Here is a 13,435-nt window from a genome sequence, read left to right on the forward strand (position 1 = left end):
CGTCCAAGAAATGTCGTTGGATGTCGGAAAGTTGACTCCTGTGACTTTTGTCGATGCAAATTCGCTAAATCACACTACTTTTGATTGTTTGTTTTCCGTTGCACTATAATCGACCAAAAACTCTGATTAAACCTCCAATTGTCATAGTTACCTATATACTTGTCCACCACCAAAAAGGAAGCATAACACATTAACAAAAAGAGCAATTTCTTTCTTTTCAATATGATGCCACCTGGGGGACGAAAGTCCAAAATTAGACCACCAAGAAAATCACTAATCAGCTCGTCATCATCATCGGAAAACTCAACCACCGATCCGGTAATTGATTTCGATAAGAATTGGTCAGTTTTATCTAGTGCCATCTCCCAAATCCAAAACAAAAATGTATCAAATTTATCGTATGAGCAATTGTATAGAAAAGCTTACGTGTTGGTATTACGAAAGTTTGGAGGGAAATTATATGACAATGTGGCAAGTGTCATTAGAACCCATTTATTAACTAGAAGAGAAAAATTATTGGGCGTGTCTGCCAACCATGATTTATTTATGCAATCAATTCTTCAAGAATGGAGTGAACATTTACAAGCAATGAAGTTTATAAGTGATGTTCTCATGTATTTAAATAAAGTTTATGTGGCGGAGCACAAAAAGTTGTTAATCTATGATTTGGGTATTCAACTTTTCAAAGATTATGTGATAAAATATAACGATGATGAAGTGGGATCTAAAATTGTAAATATGGTGATTGGCGAAATTACCAAGAGTAGAACTGGGGTTGTTATCACGTCAAGCATGTACATCACGAAAATTATCAATATGATGGAATTATTGGTAGAACCAAGTGGGTCCTCAGATATTCTTTTTGGAGATTCATATTATCAAATCAAATTTGAACCCAAGTTTTTGAAAAGTTCAGAAGAGTCACTTTATAACTTGTCACAAGAATTTGTCTCTTACAATCTGGGCACAAAGTATTTGCAATTAACAACCCAATTTATTAAAGATGAAGATAATAGGGTTCGATTTTATCTACCGCCGTCTACATATCCCAAGTTGGTAGAGTTGATGAACAATATAATGATTAAAGATAAAATAGATAAAATGATGTTGTCACTGAATCAAGGTTTGGACTATTGGTTGAAACCTGTTGTGAGCAATATTTTCGAAGACACCAACATTGAAACCTATCATTATACAGATTTGAAAATGTTATACAATTTGATTGGAAGGTTTGATGATGAGTACCAACTATTAAGATTGCGCTTGAAAGAAGCAATTATTGCCCAAGGTAATTCGTTACCAGATTATGTGCGTAGCTCCATTGAAAACTCTGGTAAAAAACAGTCTAATAATTCACCGGCATTTGCTACGAAATGGATTGAGACTATTTTAAAATATCGTGACCAATTATTGCAAGTTTGGAAAACTTCTTTTGAAGAGAACCTAATGATTGAGCAAACTTTTACTTTTGCTATGAGAGATTTTATAAATGGAACCAATAAGCGAGGTCCTGCTTCCGTTAATGCACCCGAATTATTATCAGTGTATATGGATTATTTTATAAAGCAATTAACAAAGGGCAGTTCGTCGAACAAAGATATATCATTAAAATCTGGTGACCAGACTGAGGACTTGATTTCCAATTCGATTCAATTTTTGCGATTTATTAAGGATAAGGATGCATTTGAAGCAAACTATGCCAATCATTTTGCCAAGAGGTTTTTGAATTCCAAAACTGGCAATTCACCTTCTTCCAATAAAGATATTGAGGAAATAATTTTAGCCAAATTAAGTGAAGAAATGGGGACTTCTTCCTTGGATAAAGTGATCAAGATGAATAGAGATGTAAGACTGTCGAAAGATACCACTAATGACTGGAAACGTTATTTGAATAAACAAAGCAAATCGGCAGATTTAGTTGAAATGGAATTGAAAATATGTAATGTGACCGATTGGCCAAAATCAATGACTAAAGATTACAAATGGTTCAGTAGAACTGAAAATGAGGAGACTCCCTTCAAATGGCCCCGTCAGTTACGTAATACCATTAAACAGTTTGAAGAGTTTTGGAGCAATGGTAAGAAAAATGACAACAAATCATTGTATTGGTCTCCCAAATTTGGATCTATGGATTTGCGCATAACATATCCTTCTAGAACCTACGAAATTAATTTGTCTACATTTGCAGCTATTATTATGCTTCTTTTCGCTCCTCAGCTGACTAATGCTGATGGTTCTACAGTTCTGGCATTTGATGAAATAAAAGAGTTGACATATGAAGAGATTCTAGAATTGACAGGCATTCCTGAACCAGAGTTAAAAAGACATCTACAATCAATTGCAGTTGCTCCGAAACTGAGATTACTTGTTAAAATTCCCATGAGTAAAGATGTAAACAAGAATGATGTTTTCAAATTGAATGCAAAGTTCAAATCACCATCGGTGAAAGTCAAAGTATTGACCGTTTCTGCCTCGTCTTCTTCTTCATCGGCTTCGTCATCTTCTAAAAACAGCAGTAAATCTGTTGCAAAGACCGAACAGGAAGAGGAACTAGAAGAAGTTAATGCTAATATTATGGAGGGACGTAAGATTGAAGTCAACGCGGCCATTGTGCGTATTTTGAAATCGAGACAATCGATAAAACATAATGACTTGATTGAAGAATTACTCAAACAGTTGAGTAATAGATTCCAGCCACTGATAATATTGATAAAACAGAGAATTGAAGATTTGATAGACAAAGAATATTTGAAAAGAGATACCGATGATAGGAATTTGTATCATTACATAGCATGATTGATTAGAAATAAAAAGTAGATTAAATGTAAAATGCATAAATATGTCATGCTAATCGGAATTGTCATTATTCTTTTTTTTTGTATTTCCGAACTTAACCTCGGACCGAGATCCACAAAAAAAAAGCCTCCAGAAAATGAGCCATAATAACTCTTATCAAGTACAAGCCTCATGGATGTTTCATTTTTTTTTTTTTTTTTTTTCAAGATGGTAAGACCAAATATGAATATTAGCCAAGAATTATATAAATAATAAACGACCACGTTTGGATAGGGTATAGGCTTTCCAAGGAAAAAGAATTCCTAGTAGTATTTTTGTTTCTTTTCCTACTGTTATTACTACTACAAATATATGACTTATGACGGTTTCCACTCCATTAACAAAAACTAACCTTTTCAAACCAATCACTATCGGTGATGTTAAGCTAAATCATAGAGTTGTTCATGCACCTACGTCAAGAAAAAGGTCCACGAAGGACAATTATCCTACTGATTTAATGATTGACTATTACAAATCAAGATCTCAATACCCTGGTTCCTTTATCATATTTGAGTCCAGTTTAGTGTCAGAAAGAAGTGGTCTTGTACCTCATAAAATAGGGTTATGGAACGAAAAACATTGTCTTGCCTTGAAACAAATTGTTGATGAAGTACATAAGAACAAGTGTTTTATCAGTTGTCAAATCATGGCTAACGGTAGGACTTCAAATGCCAAACTCATGCAAAGCAAAAATTTACCAGTTTTAGCTCCATCAATTACGTATCCTAATGAAACAGCCGAAAAATTAGCATCTGAATTGAACTTCCCAATAAAGGCATTAACAATTGAGGAAATCCATGGAATTCAAAACGACTTTGTTAATGCTGCCGTGAATTCATTGAAAATTGCTGATTTTGATTTTGTTGAATTACATGCCACTTCTGGGTTTTTAATTGAGCAATTTTTATCACCACTTTCAAACAAAAGAACAGATGAATACGGTGGGGATTTAATTAATAGATGTAGATTTTTGATTGAAATCATTGACAAGTTTATTAATCATCCAGATATTGGGGCCCATAAATTTGGTATTAGAATTAGTCCATGGTATTCCCATAATGGAATGGTGTATCCTGAAGAAAATAAGCTAGGAAATGGTATTCCATATCAATTTTGTCAGTATATTTTGGAACAATTAGAGGAAAGAAAATCTCAAGGAAATGAAATCGCATATGTTTCAATTGTTGAGCCAAGAGTATCTGGAAATTCTGATGTTGAAAGTTTTGGAAATAAATCAAATGATGGAATAATCAAGTACTGGAGTGGTAAACTTATTCGTGCCGGTGGTTATGCTACTAATTTCAATGTTGTAAACCCAACTTCGATCAAAACCAATAAACAGTTTACAAACGAGAATGGCGAAATTGTTCATTATGCCAATTTAATCAATGACGTCAGCAATGATGATAGAACATTAATTGGATTTTCAAGACCATTTACTAGCAATCCTGATTTGATTTACCGATTGGAAAACAATTTGAAATTGGAATACTATGACCGGCCAACTTTTTATACTCAAACAGGTGACGGTTATTTAACTTTCAAGAATTATGATGGCTCACCAGTAACTCAGTTGCTGGATGGGGAGCTTAATCGGGAAGGAATCTCATTACAATAAAGACATATTACTGTTCATTTATATTTATAAGTAGATTGAAAATAGAGAGATAATACATTAGAACGAGTGTAGTCAATATTGAAGGAAGTTTAGGGCGGTGAGGTCGTGCGAAGTAGGTGCAAATCCCAGACGAAAAAAAAGCCGGGTCGACAGAAGGGGGAAAAAAAAACTGGCAAACGCGTCAGAAATATTATTCTTAAGAATTTTCGTGTTTTTTTTTTTTTTTTACAAACTCTCCCTATTCTTCCTTCTAGTGTTTACTTCCAATAACATTAACAACATATATTCAACTAGCCTTGTTGCCACTTTCAAATACAAATAAAATCATAACTTTATGATAATACTAAACGATTCAACACAGTTTCTTTAACTACTTTAACATTTTTCGTAATAATCATGTCGGATACTGAGTATATATCAGATTCGGAAGATGATGCACTACGGGGAGAATTACTAATAGATCAGAATAAATTTGCTGATATTTTATCAAGACTATCTCCTAGGAAACAAGAACTAACAAGACACCGACTAGAAAGATTAACAAACGTATCATATGTAAATAGAGAAAATAATACTCGGAGTGCTCGACTACGTCATCACCAAAACAACGAGATAAGGAACACAATTAGCAACAGAATCGAAGATAGTGACGATGATTCGGATTTAAACACAATCGATCTTATTAGAAATCTACCGAGAAGGTCAAATAACGAGATAGAGCAACGAAAGGATAGCACTTCACAGCATCAAAGTCAAAATCATACTGTTACACAAAACAATGTTGACAATACAGTTGTCCTCGACGACCAAGAAAACGAACATCATTTGCAATCGTATTTGAATACCACAACCTCGTATGTTACTTGGTCAGGTAGAAGTTTAAGGAAAAGAAATTTTGCTAGCACACATCCCTATTTAGCAGATCAAGCACATTATTTGGGACTCTCCGATGTTGACTATTTAAATGAAATTTACGAAGAGAACGACCACAATCTAGAGAAGGTGGTGAAATATTTAAATTATAATTACGAAAGATTAAAAAAGAGGTATCCAAAGGATGAAAAGTATAGGAGCAAGAATTTTTACACCATAATTAGTCGACAATCACATTTAGCTAGAGAAAAGGAGCTTCAAGAGGAGCAAATAACAGGCGATTCTGTGTCTTTACCAAATATCAATGATGAATTTGAGGAGGAAGATGATGAAGGGAATAAGGAATTTACAATTGACCCATTAGATGATTTGAATTCACAAATATATGAAACAGATGAATCCAGCAATGAGCCAGATGACTTTTTGCAACCAGTCAAACACCATCGGTTGGTCATACCAGATGATGATGAAGATAACGACACCAACAACATCAATGGCAATTACTATAGTAGAAATGTTGTTGATGAAGAAAGTGGTAGTGGTTCCGATTCTGATTCGAGCAAGTCAGATATTTACGTCAGAGTGGGTGGCAGATTTAGGAAAGAAAAGAATGCACTAAAAGGAGTGCTTCCTGAATCAGCAAAAAGACTATCGATATATCAACCAGGTTCTAAAAGGTCATCAAATAGACACTTGCAGAAGTCACAAGCAGTTCTGGAGTATAGAAAAGGAATGGCATTGAGAAAACGCACAAAAAGAAAAATTTCTGAACGAGACGATTTCACTGGGTTTGTGGATGATACCATAACCTATGATACGAATAATGAACTTTATCATGAATTGTACGACCAGCCTGTCGTTATAGAAGAACAAACTCCATCGTTGAGCTACCCAAGTTTTGAAAGTGTTACAAACTTTTCAGAAAGTTCGGCCTCAGAAGATGAAGACAAACAGATGAGCTATGAAAGTGATTTGGATATATTTGATGTTAGACCTAGAGAGGCAGATATTGCAGGTATTGACGAAGAGACTAGAAATGTTGATGATAACGAGGAGTTGGATGAACCTCTAGATTACGAAGTCCGTGAAGGTGATTATATAAATCACATGTTAGCAACTGCGCCTAAAAGCAAATCCACTAGATCAAAGAGACAAAGCACTGGTACTACTGCTACTATGAATACTTCCAGCAGAAGGACATATAAATCACAAAAACGTTCCATAGCTGGAATGTTGTCACGATCTAAAGGTGCCCGTGGTCATAGCACCAAGGGAGACGTTCAGCGGTCAGATTCGAGTACTGTTTCAGTAATGAATAGATCTACACCAAGTAGAAGGCGACAACCAAAAGCTAGATCTACAAGAGTTAGATCTGACGATTCTTATAGCAGGCTTCCAGTGAAAAGAATTACTTCTCTTCAACACCAAAGATCCAAGAAAACGACAGCCTCAACTCGCAAATTGAAAAAGAGAAAAGACACTTTACAATTAACGACATTGGATAATTATATTAAAGGCAACCCAAGAGACATTTTTGCTGACAATTATTTGTTTCTGAGATCGCCTATTTTATCAACAACGATCGTTGAAGCTGAAAGTGTAACGAGGTTTGTCAAAGAGACATATAAGAATGTTAACCCTTCAGCTCCGCAAATTGCGCCAAGTATAATCCTAGGTTCGCAGCCTATTTTCGAGTTTGGATGTATTTTGAACGACATTGTACTTGATAAAATAACTGCATTGGGTGACGGAAAGTTTTATCAAATATACAAGGATTCAGTGACAATCGAATTTCTAGGAGAAACAGTGGTGTTAACTTTGATTGACCACGAATCTTCGAAAGCGAGATATGAGAAATTACTAATCCATTTGGCTAGACTTTTCAAAAGTTCTGATCTATCAAATGAATCATTGATACAAACTTTTTATACAACAATCAAAGGAATTTTGGAATGGAATTTGATTCTACAAGAGCGTCCCACTGAAAGAAATTGGAAACTTGCTCATTTAGTTTTATCAAATATTATTGATAGTCCCTATTTAACTGCTAGTAGTATAAGATTTATTTTGCCTTACTTTTTTCTTGTGGGATATACCATGAATATGATTGCTAAACTTAATGGCAAGACCAGTTCCTGTGACTTGAATAATTTGGGAATGCGATACTGGCAATTATTTTTTGAAACGTTTTCAGGCGATTTGTTTGAATCGATGAATTTTGAAGCCGGAAGCAAATCAAAAGAAGCAGAGTCATATTTCATACTTTGCAGATTATTAGAAGAGTCGGGTGTTTGGTGGACCACAATAGTGAATGCATTACAAGTATATAAGGCTTTTGATGTATCGTTGTTGTTAGAGTCGGTGTTTTGCTTATGTGTATTTGCAAGAAAAGGATATTCATGGGAACCATTACAATTGGTGTACCAAATGGCCAGTGCAGAAGAAACTCTTGGTGTTGAATTCTATTATAGATACCTTGAGATTGTTTATTTTATGAACCAGAGAAACAATTGGCCACTTCCTGAAACAGTTGTACTTCAAATTTATTCTTCGATTACAAAGATGAAATTTGCAAATTTTATTGACGAAATCGGTATGCCTGACTTGATTGGAAAAGTTTCCACCCGGTTTGATATCCCTGATGACTCATTTTTTGAAAGATTTATGCAATTGCTTTACTGGTATATTTCTGGGTTATCTGAGCCTTCAAAAGTGAAGAAATTGGTAACAAAATTATTCACATTCAGCAAGTTCCAATATGTCAACGATCAAAACCATCATGTTATGTTTATCAATAGATTGAATTTCATACTTTTGTTAGCCCTGGTATCTAAAGTGGATTTGAAAACTCAATTGCTAAATTTGTTGGAAGGTATTATGAATGCTAAAGATGCAAAATTAATAAAATTAGCATCAAAAGGTGTTTGTGTCTTAACAGAAATTGCAATACAAAGAGATACAAAGTTACCAATAGAGGGTATTTCCATTGTCATTCAATGTTGTGTCAATGGATACTACAGTGTTCATGGGGTATTAAAAGTATGGAAGAATTTCCTAACTTTGATTAAAGATCTCTTTCATAATCCATTAAGTCGTCTTTCGCACCTGCTTCAACTTTTAAATATATCCAAATCCATTGATATTAATAATATTCCTGACAAAATTATTATAGACATATGTCGTATTTTGTCGGATATAACTTCGTCAATGATCAATGCAAAAGATGTGGTTGTACAGAAACACATTAAAACTATTACATCGTTAAATGAGTTTGTGGTGTCCTTATTACATAGACAAATGGGACGACTTCCATTACCCAGTGTTATGCAAGAAAACCGTGTATCTGGTTTAATCGAAATATTGCTATCCATGTGGGTTCAATGTGCCTTTATTTTAGGTGAAAGTTGGGAGAGACTAATATTACAAACATATGCATACACTGGAAATCAGCAACTGCGTGAACAGTTTGCATTATATTTTTATTCTAAAATCTTGCAATTCAATAATTTACAAGGGTGCAAGGAGCTTGTGACAAGACAAGTATTACGGGACTTGGTTTGTTTTAACCCGTCAAAATATCTTTTCTCGATATTGCAAAAACTACAAAAAGAGAGATGGGGTCTATTTAGTCCAGGAAAAATGAATGGTGTCACGTTGTTGATGATAACAAACTCCAGACACGTTGTTGTATCAAATATACTTCAAAATTTAGCAGCAAATTCTAGTGCAATCAGTATTTATGAATACCAGTTATATGTTAAAGATATTCTACGCACTTTGAACATTGAATTTGAAAAATATTATTCTTCGCTTCGTTATAAAACTTTTTGTATCAATGTGATAAAGGATATTCAGAAGTATTGTGAACCGACTCTCATTAATGAGTCATTATTAGCCAACTTGGCATCAAAATTGGGTATACTGGAAAATGAATTGTCACATTTAAAAATTCAAAAATTGCCGTTGAAAGAAAAACTAAAAGCTTTTGTTGGAGAGTTTTTGAACTCGGTGTATTTTGGTGGTGATTACATTAAAATACTAGAAAAGTTTACATTTGAGGAAGGTGTTGAATTGATTTATCATTTAGTTTCAGTTTTATTGCAGGAAATGCAAGCTAATTCTGATTTCATAACTTGGAAAGTAATCTATTTGTTGCTAAAGTTTTTTGATGAAAATTTGAGATTGTTTAAATTCAAATTTATTAATCTCCAGTTTAAACACTTTTTGAAACTGCTTGTTGAACTACCAAAAGTGAGACAACACAACACCAGTACTGCTGACCAATATTATAGGATTTGCTGTTTGTTATGTATCACATCTATTTTAAGATATTGCAAAATTATATTTGAAGGTTACACTGACTTGAATGAGATTGAGTGTTACTGGGTGCTTTTCAGCAATGCAGTTCACTCCTACAATCCAGATAAATCCAGATCATTGGAATTCGTTTACTCGTCGTTCGGAATGCAGGAATTACTAAATGATTTTAGATTCCCAAAGGATCCAAATCCACAGGACGATATCCTGCAAGAGTCTTTACAGGTTGCTCACAGAGTATTGGTTTCCGAGATTGATCTAATTGATACCACATCGGGTGAAGTACCGGACACATGCATACTAGATTATGATTTTAATTTTTAATGAATAATAATACAATATACATTTTAACTATAACCCCCTTTGACTCTTTATCAATTTAATTTCCGCCTCTAATTTGTCTTTTGCCTTTTTCACATCAAGTAAAGTAACCACTGATCTAATTAATTCGTCATATTTTGCCATAGTTTTCCTGGTGGGCATTATTGGTTTCCAGGAAGTACCACCACCAGTTGGGATATCCATTTCCTGTAATAAAATATTTACTGACTTTAATATTGATTGTCTTTGATTTAAACCAGGTAGCTTTTGTTGAGACCTTAACATTACACCTGGATTCAACTTTTCTGTTCCATGGAAATGCAAACCATAGGCTTCTTCTTCCTTTTGTGTTAATCTCTTCATCAATAACTGTTGTATAGAATTGATTTCCTGTTTGACTGCAGGGTTTGTATGATGGTTTTGTTTCAAGAAACTAGACAAGTATTGTTGCAATTGAGTTTGGAAACCACGATCACGTTTCACTGATGATGATGCAGCTAATGGAATTGGTGGTGGGACAGGTTCTTGTTGAGTATTGGCTTTGTTTGCCATTTGCTTTTTCTTTTGATGCTTGTCATAAATCAACAAATTATTATACAAATTGGTTATACCTTGCGAAGATTGATATTGAGATACATTTTGTGTAGTTTGTGGAGAATCGAGTAACGTTAACAAGTTTGATCTTTCCATTAGCATCTTTTTTGCTGCTATCTCGAATCTTCTTGCTTCAATAACCAATGATTCCTCTTCAGCAATTTCTGCTGGCGTTCTCTTGAGCAAGTTTTCAAGGTATTGTTTTCTTTCCAATTCTCGAGGTTTTGAATAAGCCTTTAATGAGTCTATCAATGCCTGGTTTTTGTTTTCTTGATTTTCAAGAATCTTAATGCATATTCTGTAGAATTGTTCCTTCAAGTCCTCTGCTGTTCGATTTGGATTTGGAAATCTGTCGTGTATTATTGGCCACTTCAACTCAAACGCTTGACATAATTCAAACAAGTGCTTTGTCTCCTTGTATGTCCATTCCAAGTCTGTATCTTCGTCATTTTCTTTTTTATTTTCTAATTGGCTTTCAGCAGTAGAGTCTTTACTCTTTGCCAGAGCCTCTTCATCATCTTTCTTCTCTGTTTTGTTAGTTTCACTATCATTGGTTTTAGGAAGTTCTTTGTCTTCAGTTTTTTCCTTTTCTGTCTTTACATCTTCAGCGACGGGTTTTGCTTCATTGTTTGTATCTTTTGATTCCCCATCATCTTTCTTTTCTTCAGTTTGCTTTTTCTCCTCTATAGTTTTGTTTTCCTCGGATTTTTGTTCAGTTTCCTTTTGATCAGCATTATTGTTTGACTCTGTGTTTTTTCCATCGTCCGCGTTCTTGTTTTGTTGTTTCTGTTGCTGCTGATCCTGTTGTACTTTTTGCTGTTGCTGCTGTTGCTGCTGTTGTTGTTGCTTCTTCTTTTCTTCTAAATCTCTTTTCTCTCTTTCTTTGCGTTCTTTCTCTCTTCTTTCTCTTTCCTCTCTTACCTTATTCTCGTATTCTTTAATCTCAATCATATAAAGATCATATGTATCTTCGTCAATAAACTCAGGAATTTCCAACTGAACATTATACTTTTCAAAAAAATATGGTTTTGGTGTGCCGTCTTCTTCAAGTTCTTGTTGTTCAATCAACTCTTTTGACCCTTTAACCCAGTGATACAATTCTATACCTTGTTTTGGAGTGAATGGCATCCTAGTCCATGGGGATGGTTTAAACTTTTTCATCTTCTCTTTATTGGCAGTATATGAATGTGAATTTAAATTTATAGGTGGAGTATTTGGTCCTACTAAATTATATAATTCTCTGGCCATCCCAGTTAGTTGTTTACCATCTGGTAATGTTGGCGTTGACGAGGATTTCTGCTTTTTCTTGGGTGGTTGATTCGATTCATCTCGTTGAATGTTTAAGACATCAAGAATATCATTTGCTGACATTGTAAAGATTGATTAATAAACTGATGTTATTGTGGTTGCTGTTAAACAACAAAAAGTATGAGTATTTTTTTTTTTTTTTTTGGTTAAACTGTTGAAAATGGGATTGATCAAGACGGAAAAAAATTCTACAAAGTTTTGGATGGATTTGAAAATCGCGTCTCTTCATTACTTTTGATCAGCCCAAGTTTAATGCTTGATTGCATGCTTTCTCCAGATATATTAAAAGATGGTGAATTTGAAACCATTTATTTTCTAACTAATCCAATATATATAAAGTCACCAATACATATCCCAAAATCTACAATTGGGAAACCTGACACTGTTAAAATTCGACACTTTTTCGCTTTATTACATCAAGATCTGATTGTCTTGGGATTAGAAGTTTTCGTATATTTACAAATTTATTCAGATTTTGTTGAAAAATATGTTTATGTTTCCAAATGTGATACTGTTGGATTAGAGAAATCAACAATTAAAATAGGACTGGTAATTGGTCCTGTATTGCAATACATTATCAACTATAATGGTTATAAGATAAAAATGAACAATGTGGAAGAAAAATCGAGAGATGTGTCGGATCCATCTACTTTGGTCCGTCTACAAAGGTTACGTGATAAGTTGCCAGACATCTATCCAAATTTACCCTATTATAACGATATCCCACCAAAAGAAGAATGCATTGAGTACCGAACTTTACCAAAGACCCAGAACCTAAAATTGTGTGTTTTCACAAAACCTGCTAAAGAATATCTTTTCCCCAATTCAGCCAAGAACCCATATAAGAATCTTTTGAATGGACAATCTCTTTTGAGATGGTGGATAGCAATAATTGACAACATTACCAACGGTTGGGACAGTCATAAATTAATGATTCCTGGAGCAGACAAGTATGCTACCAGAAAATTCATCGAAAAGTATTCTGACTGGAGTGAAGGACACATATTTAAACAAGATGGTTTAGCGGTAAGGGCAATTCCATTGTTTCCAGATGATCCCAAGGGTAGATTTTTAGAATTGGTAATTGTAGAGTGCCGGTATGGAAAGATGTCAGTATCGAGATTTTATCAAGAACTTGCTTATAGACAAGAGTTTCTTCTTGGTGATTGTGTGTCGTTGATTGGGTGTTGTAGGGAAAACTTAGATGTTACATATCAAGATGATCTGGCTTCCACTGTGACAATTTCCGAGTATAAGGAGTTTATGAATCTGTTAAAGCTGGTGGATTTTAGTGATCGTCTTGAAGTTAGTAATTTTGTAAGTAATTATAGGAAATCAAATTAGATCAATGAGTGAAGGCACACGCGATAAGCAATGACAATAAAACCAAATATCAATTTGTCTTGACTAGTTTCCTTGTTTTATTATATTTCTGGAGTATGGTTTAGGTGTATATCGACTGATTGTTAGTGACGTGATATTGTTTGGGAGTTGTTGACTGGAACAATTCTCGGGATAATTGAATTGGCAACTCCACCACAGACCAGCTGCGTCCACTTTATTCAGTTG

At 34.3% G+C, this 13,435-nt stretch overlaps 5 protein-coding genes across 5 annotated transcripts; 4 read left to right on the top strand and 1 right to left on the bottom strand. All coding sequences in view use genetic code 12, as the record gives it.

Annotated features, from left to right (window-relative positions):
• Window positions 1-222: 222 nt before the first annotated feature.
• CD36_25510 (conserved hypothetical protein) lies at window positions 223-2,796 on the top strand (the record flags this gene model as incomplete). The annotated part of the gene is made up of 1 exon (XM_002421603.1): window positions 223-2,796. The coding sequence occupies one exon, from the start codon at window positions 223-225 to the stop codon at window positions 2,794-2,796; it is 2,574 nt and encodes an 857-aa protein (XP_002421648.1).
• A 358-nt stretch (window positions 2,797-3,154) lies between these two features.
• Window positions 3,155-4,453, top strand: CD36_25520 (nadph dehydrogenase, (old yellow enzyme), putative; the record flags this gene model as incomplete). Its single annotated transcript, XM_002421604.1, has 1 exon — window positions 3,155-4,453. One exon carries the CDS (start codon window positions 3,155-3,157, stop codon window positions 4,451-4,453), a length of 1,299 nt encoding a protein of 432 aa, XP_002421649.1.
• Window positions 4,454-4,849: 396 nt separating this feature from the next.
• CD36_25530 (conserved hypothetical protein) lies at window positions 4,850-9,967 on the top strand (the record flags this gene model as incomplete). The annotated part of the gene is made up of 1 exon (XM_002421605.1): window positions 4,850-9,967. The coding sequence occupies one exon, from the start codon at window positions 4,850-4,852 to the stop codon at window positions 9,965-9,967; it is 5,118 nt and encodes a 1,705-aa protein (XP_002421650.1).
• A 27-nt stretch (window positions 9,968-9,994) lies between these two features.
• On the bottom strand, window positions 9,995-11,929 carry CD36_25540 (ESA1-associated factor, putative; the record flags this gene model as incomplete). The annotated part of the gene is made up of 1 exon (XM_002421606.1): window positions 9,995-11,929. The coding sequence occupies one exon, from the start codon at window positions 11,927-11,929 to the stop codon at window positions 9,995-9,997; it is 1,935 nt and encodes a 644-aa protein (XP_002421651.1).
• Window positions 11,930-12,118: 189 nt separating this feature from the next.
• CD36_25550 (regulator of ty1 transposition protein, putative) lies at window positions 12,119-13,210 on the top strand (the record flags this gene model as incomplete). Its single annotated transcript, XM_002421607.1, has 1 exon — window positions 12,119-13,210. One exon carries the CDS (start codon window positions 12,119-12,121, stop codon window positions 13,208-13,210), a length of 1,092 nt encoding a protein of 363 aa, XP_002421652.1.
• Between the last annotated feature and the right edge of the window lie 225 nt (window positions 13,211-13,435).

The sequence above is a fragment of the Candida dubliniensis genome, chromosome R (assembly GCF_000026945.1).
Source record: "Candida dubliniensis CD36 chromosome R, complete sequence".
Classification (NCBI taxonomy): Eukaryota; Fungi; Ascomycota; class Pichiomycetes; order Serinales; family Debaryomycetaceae; genus Candida; species Candida dubliniensis.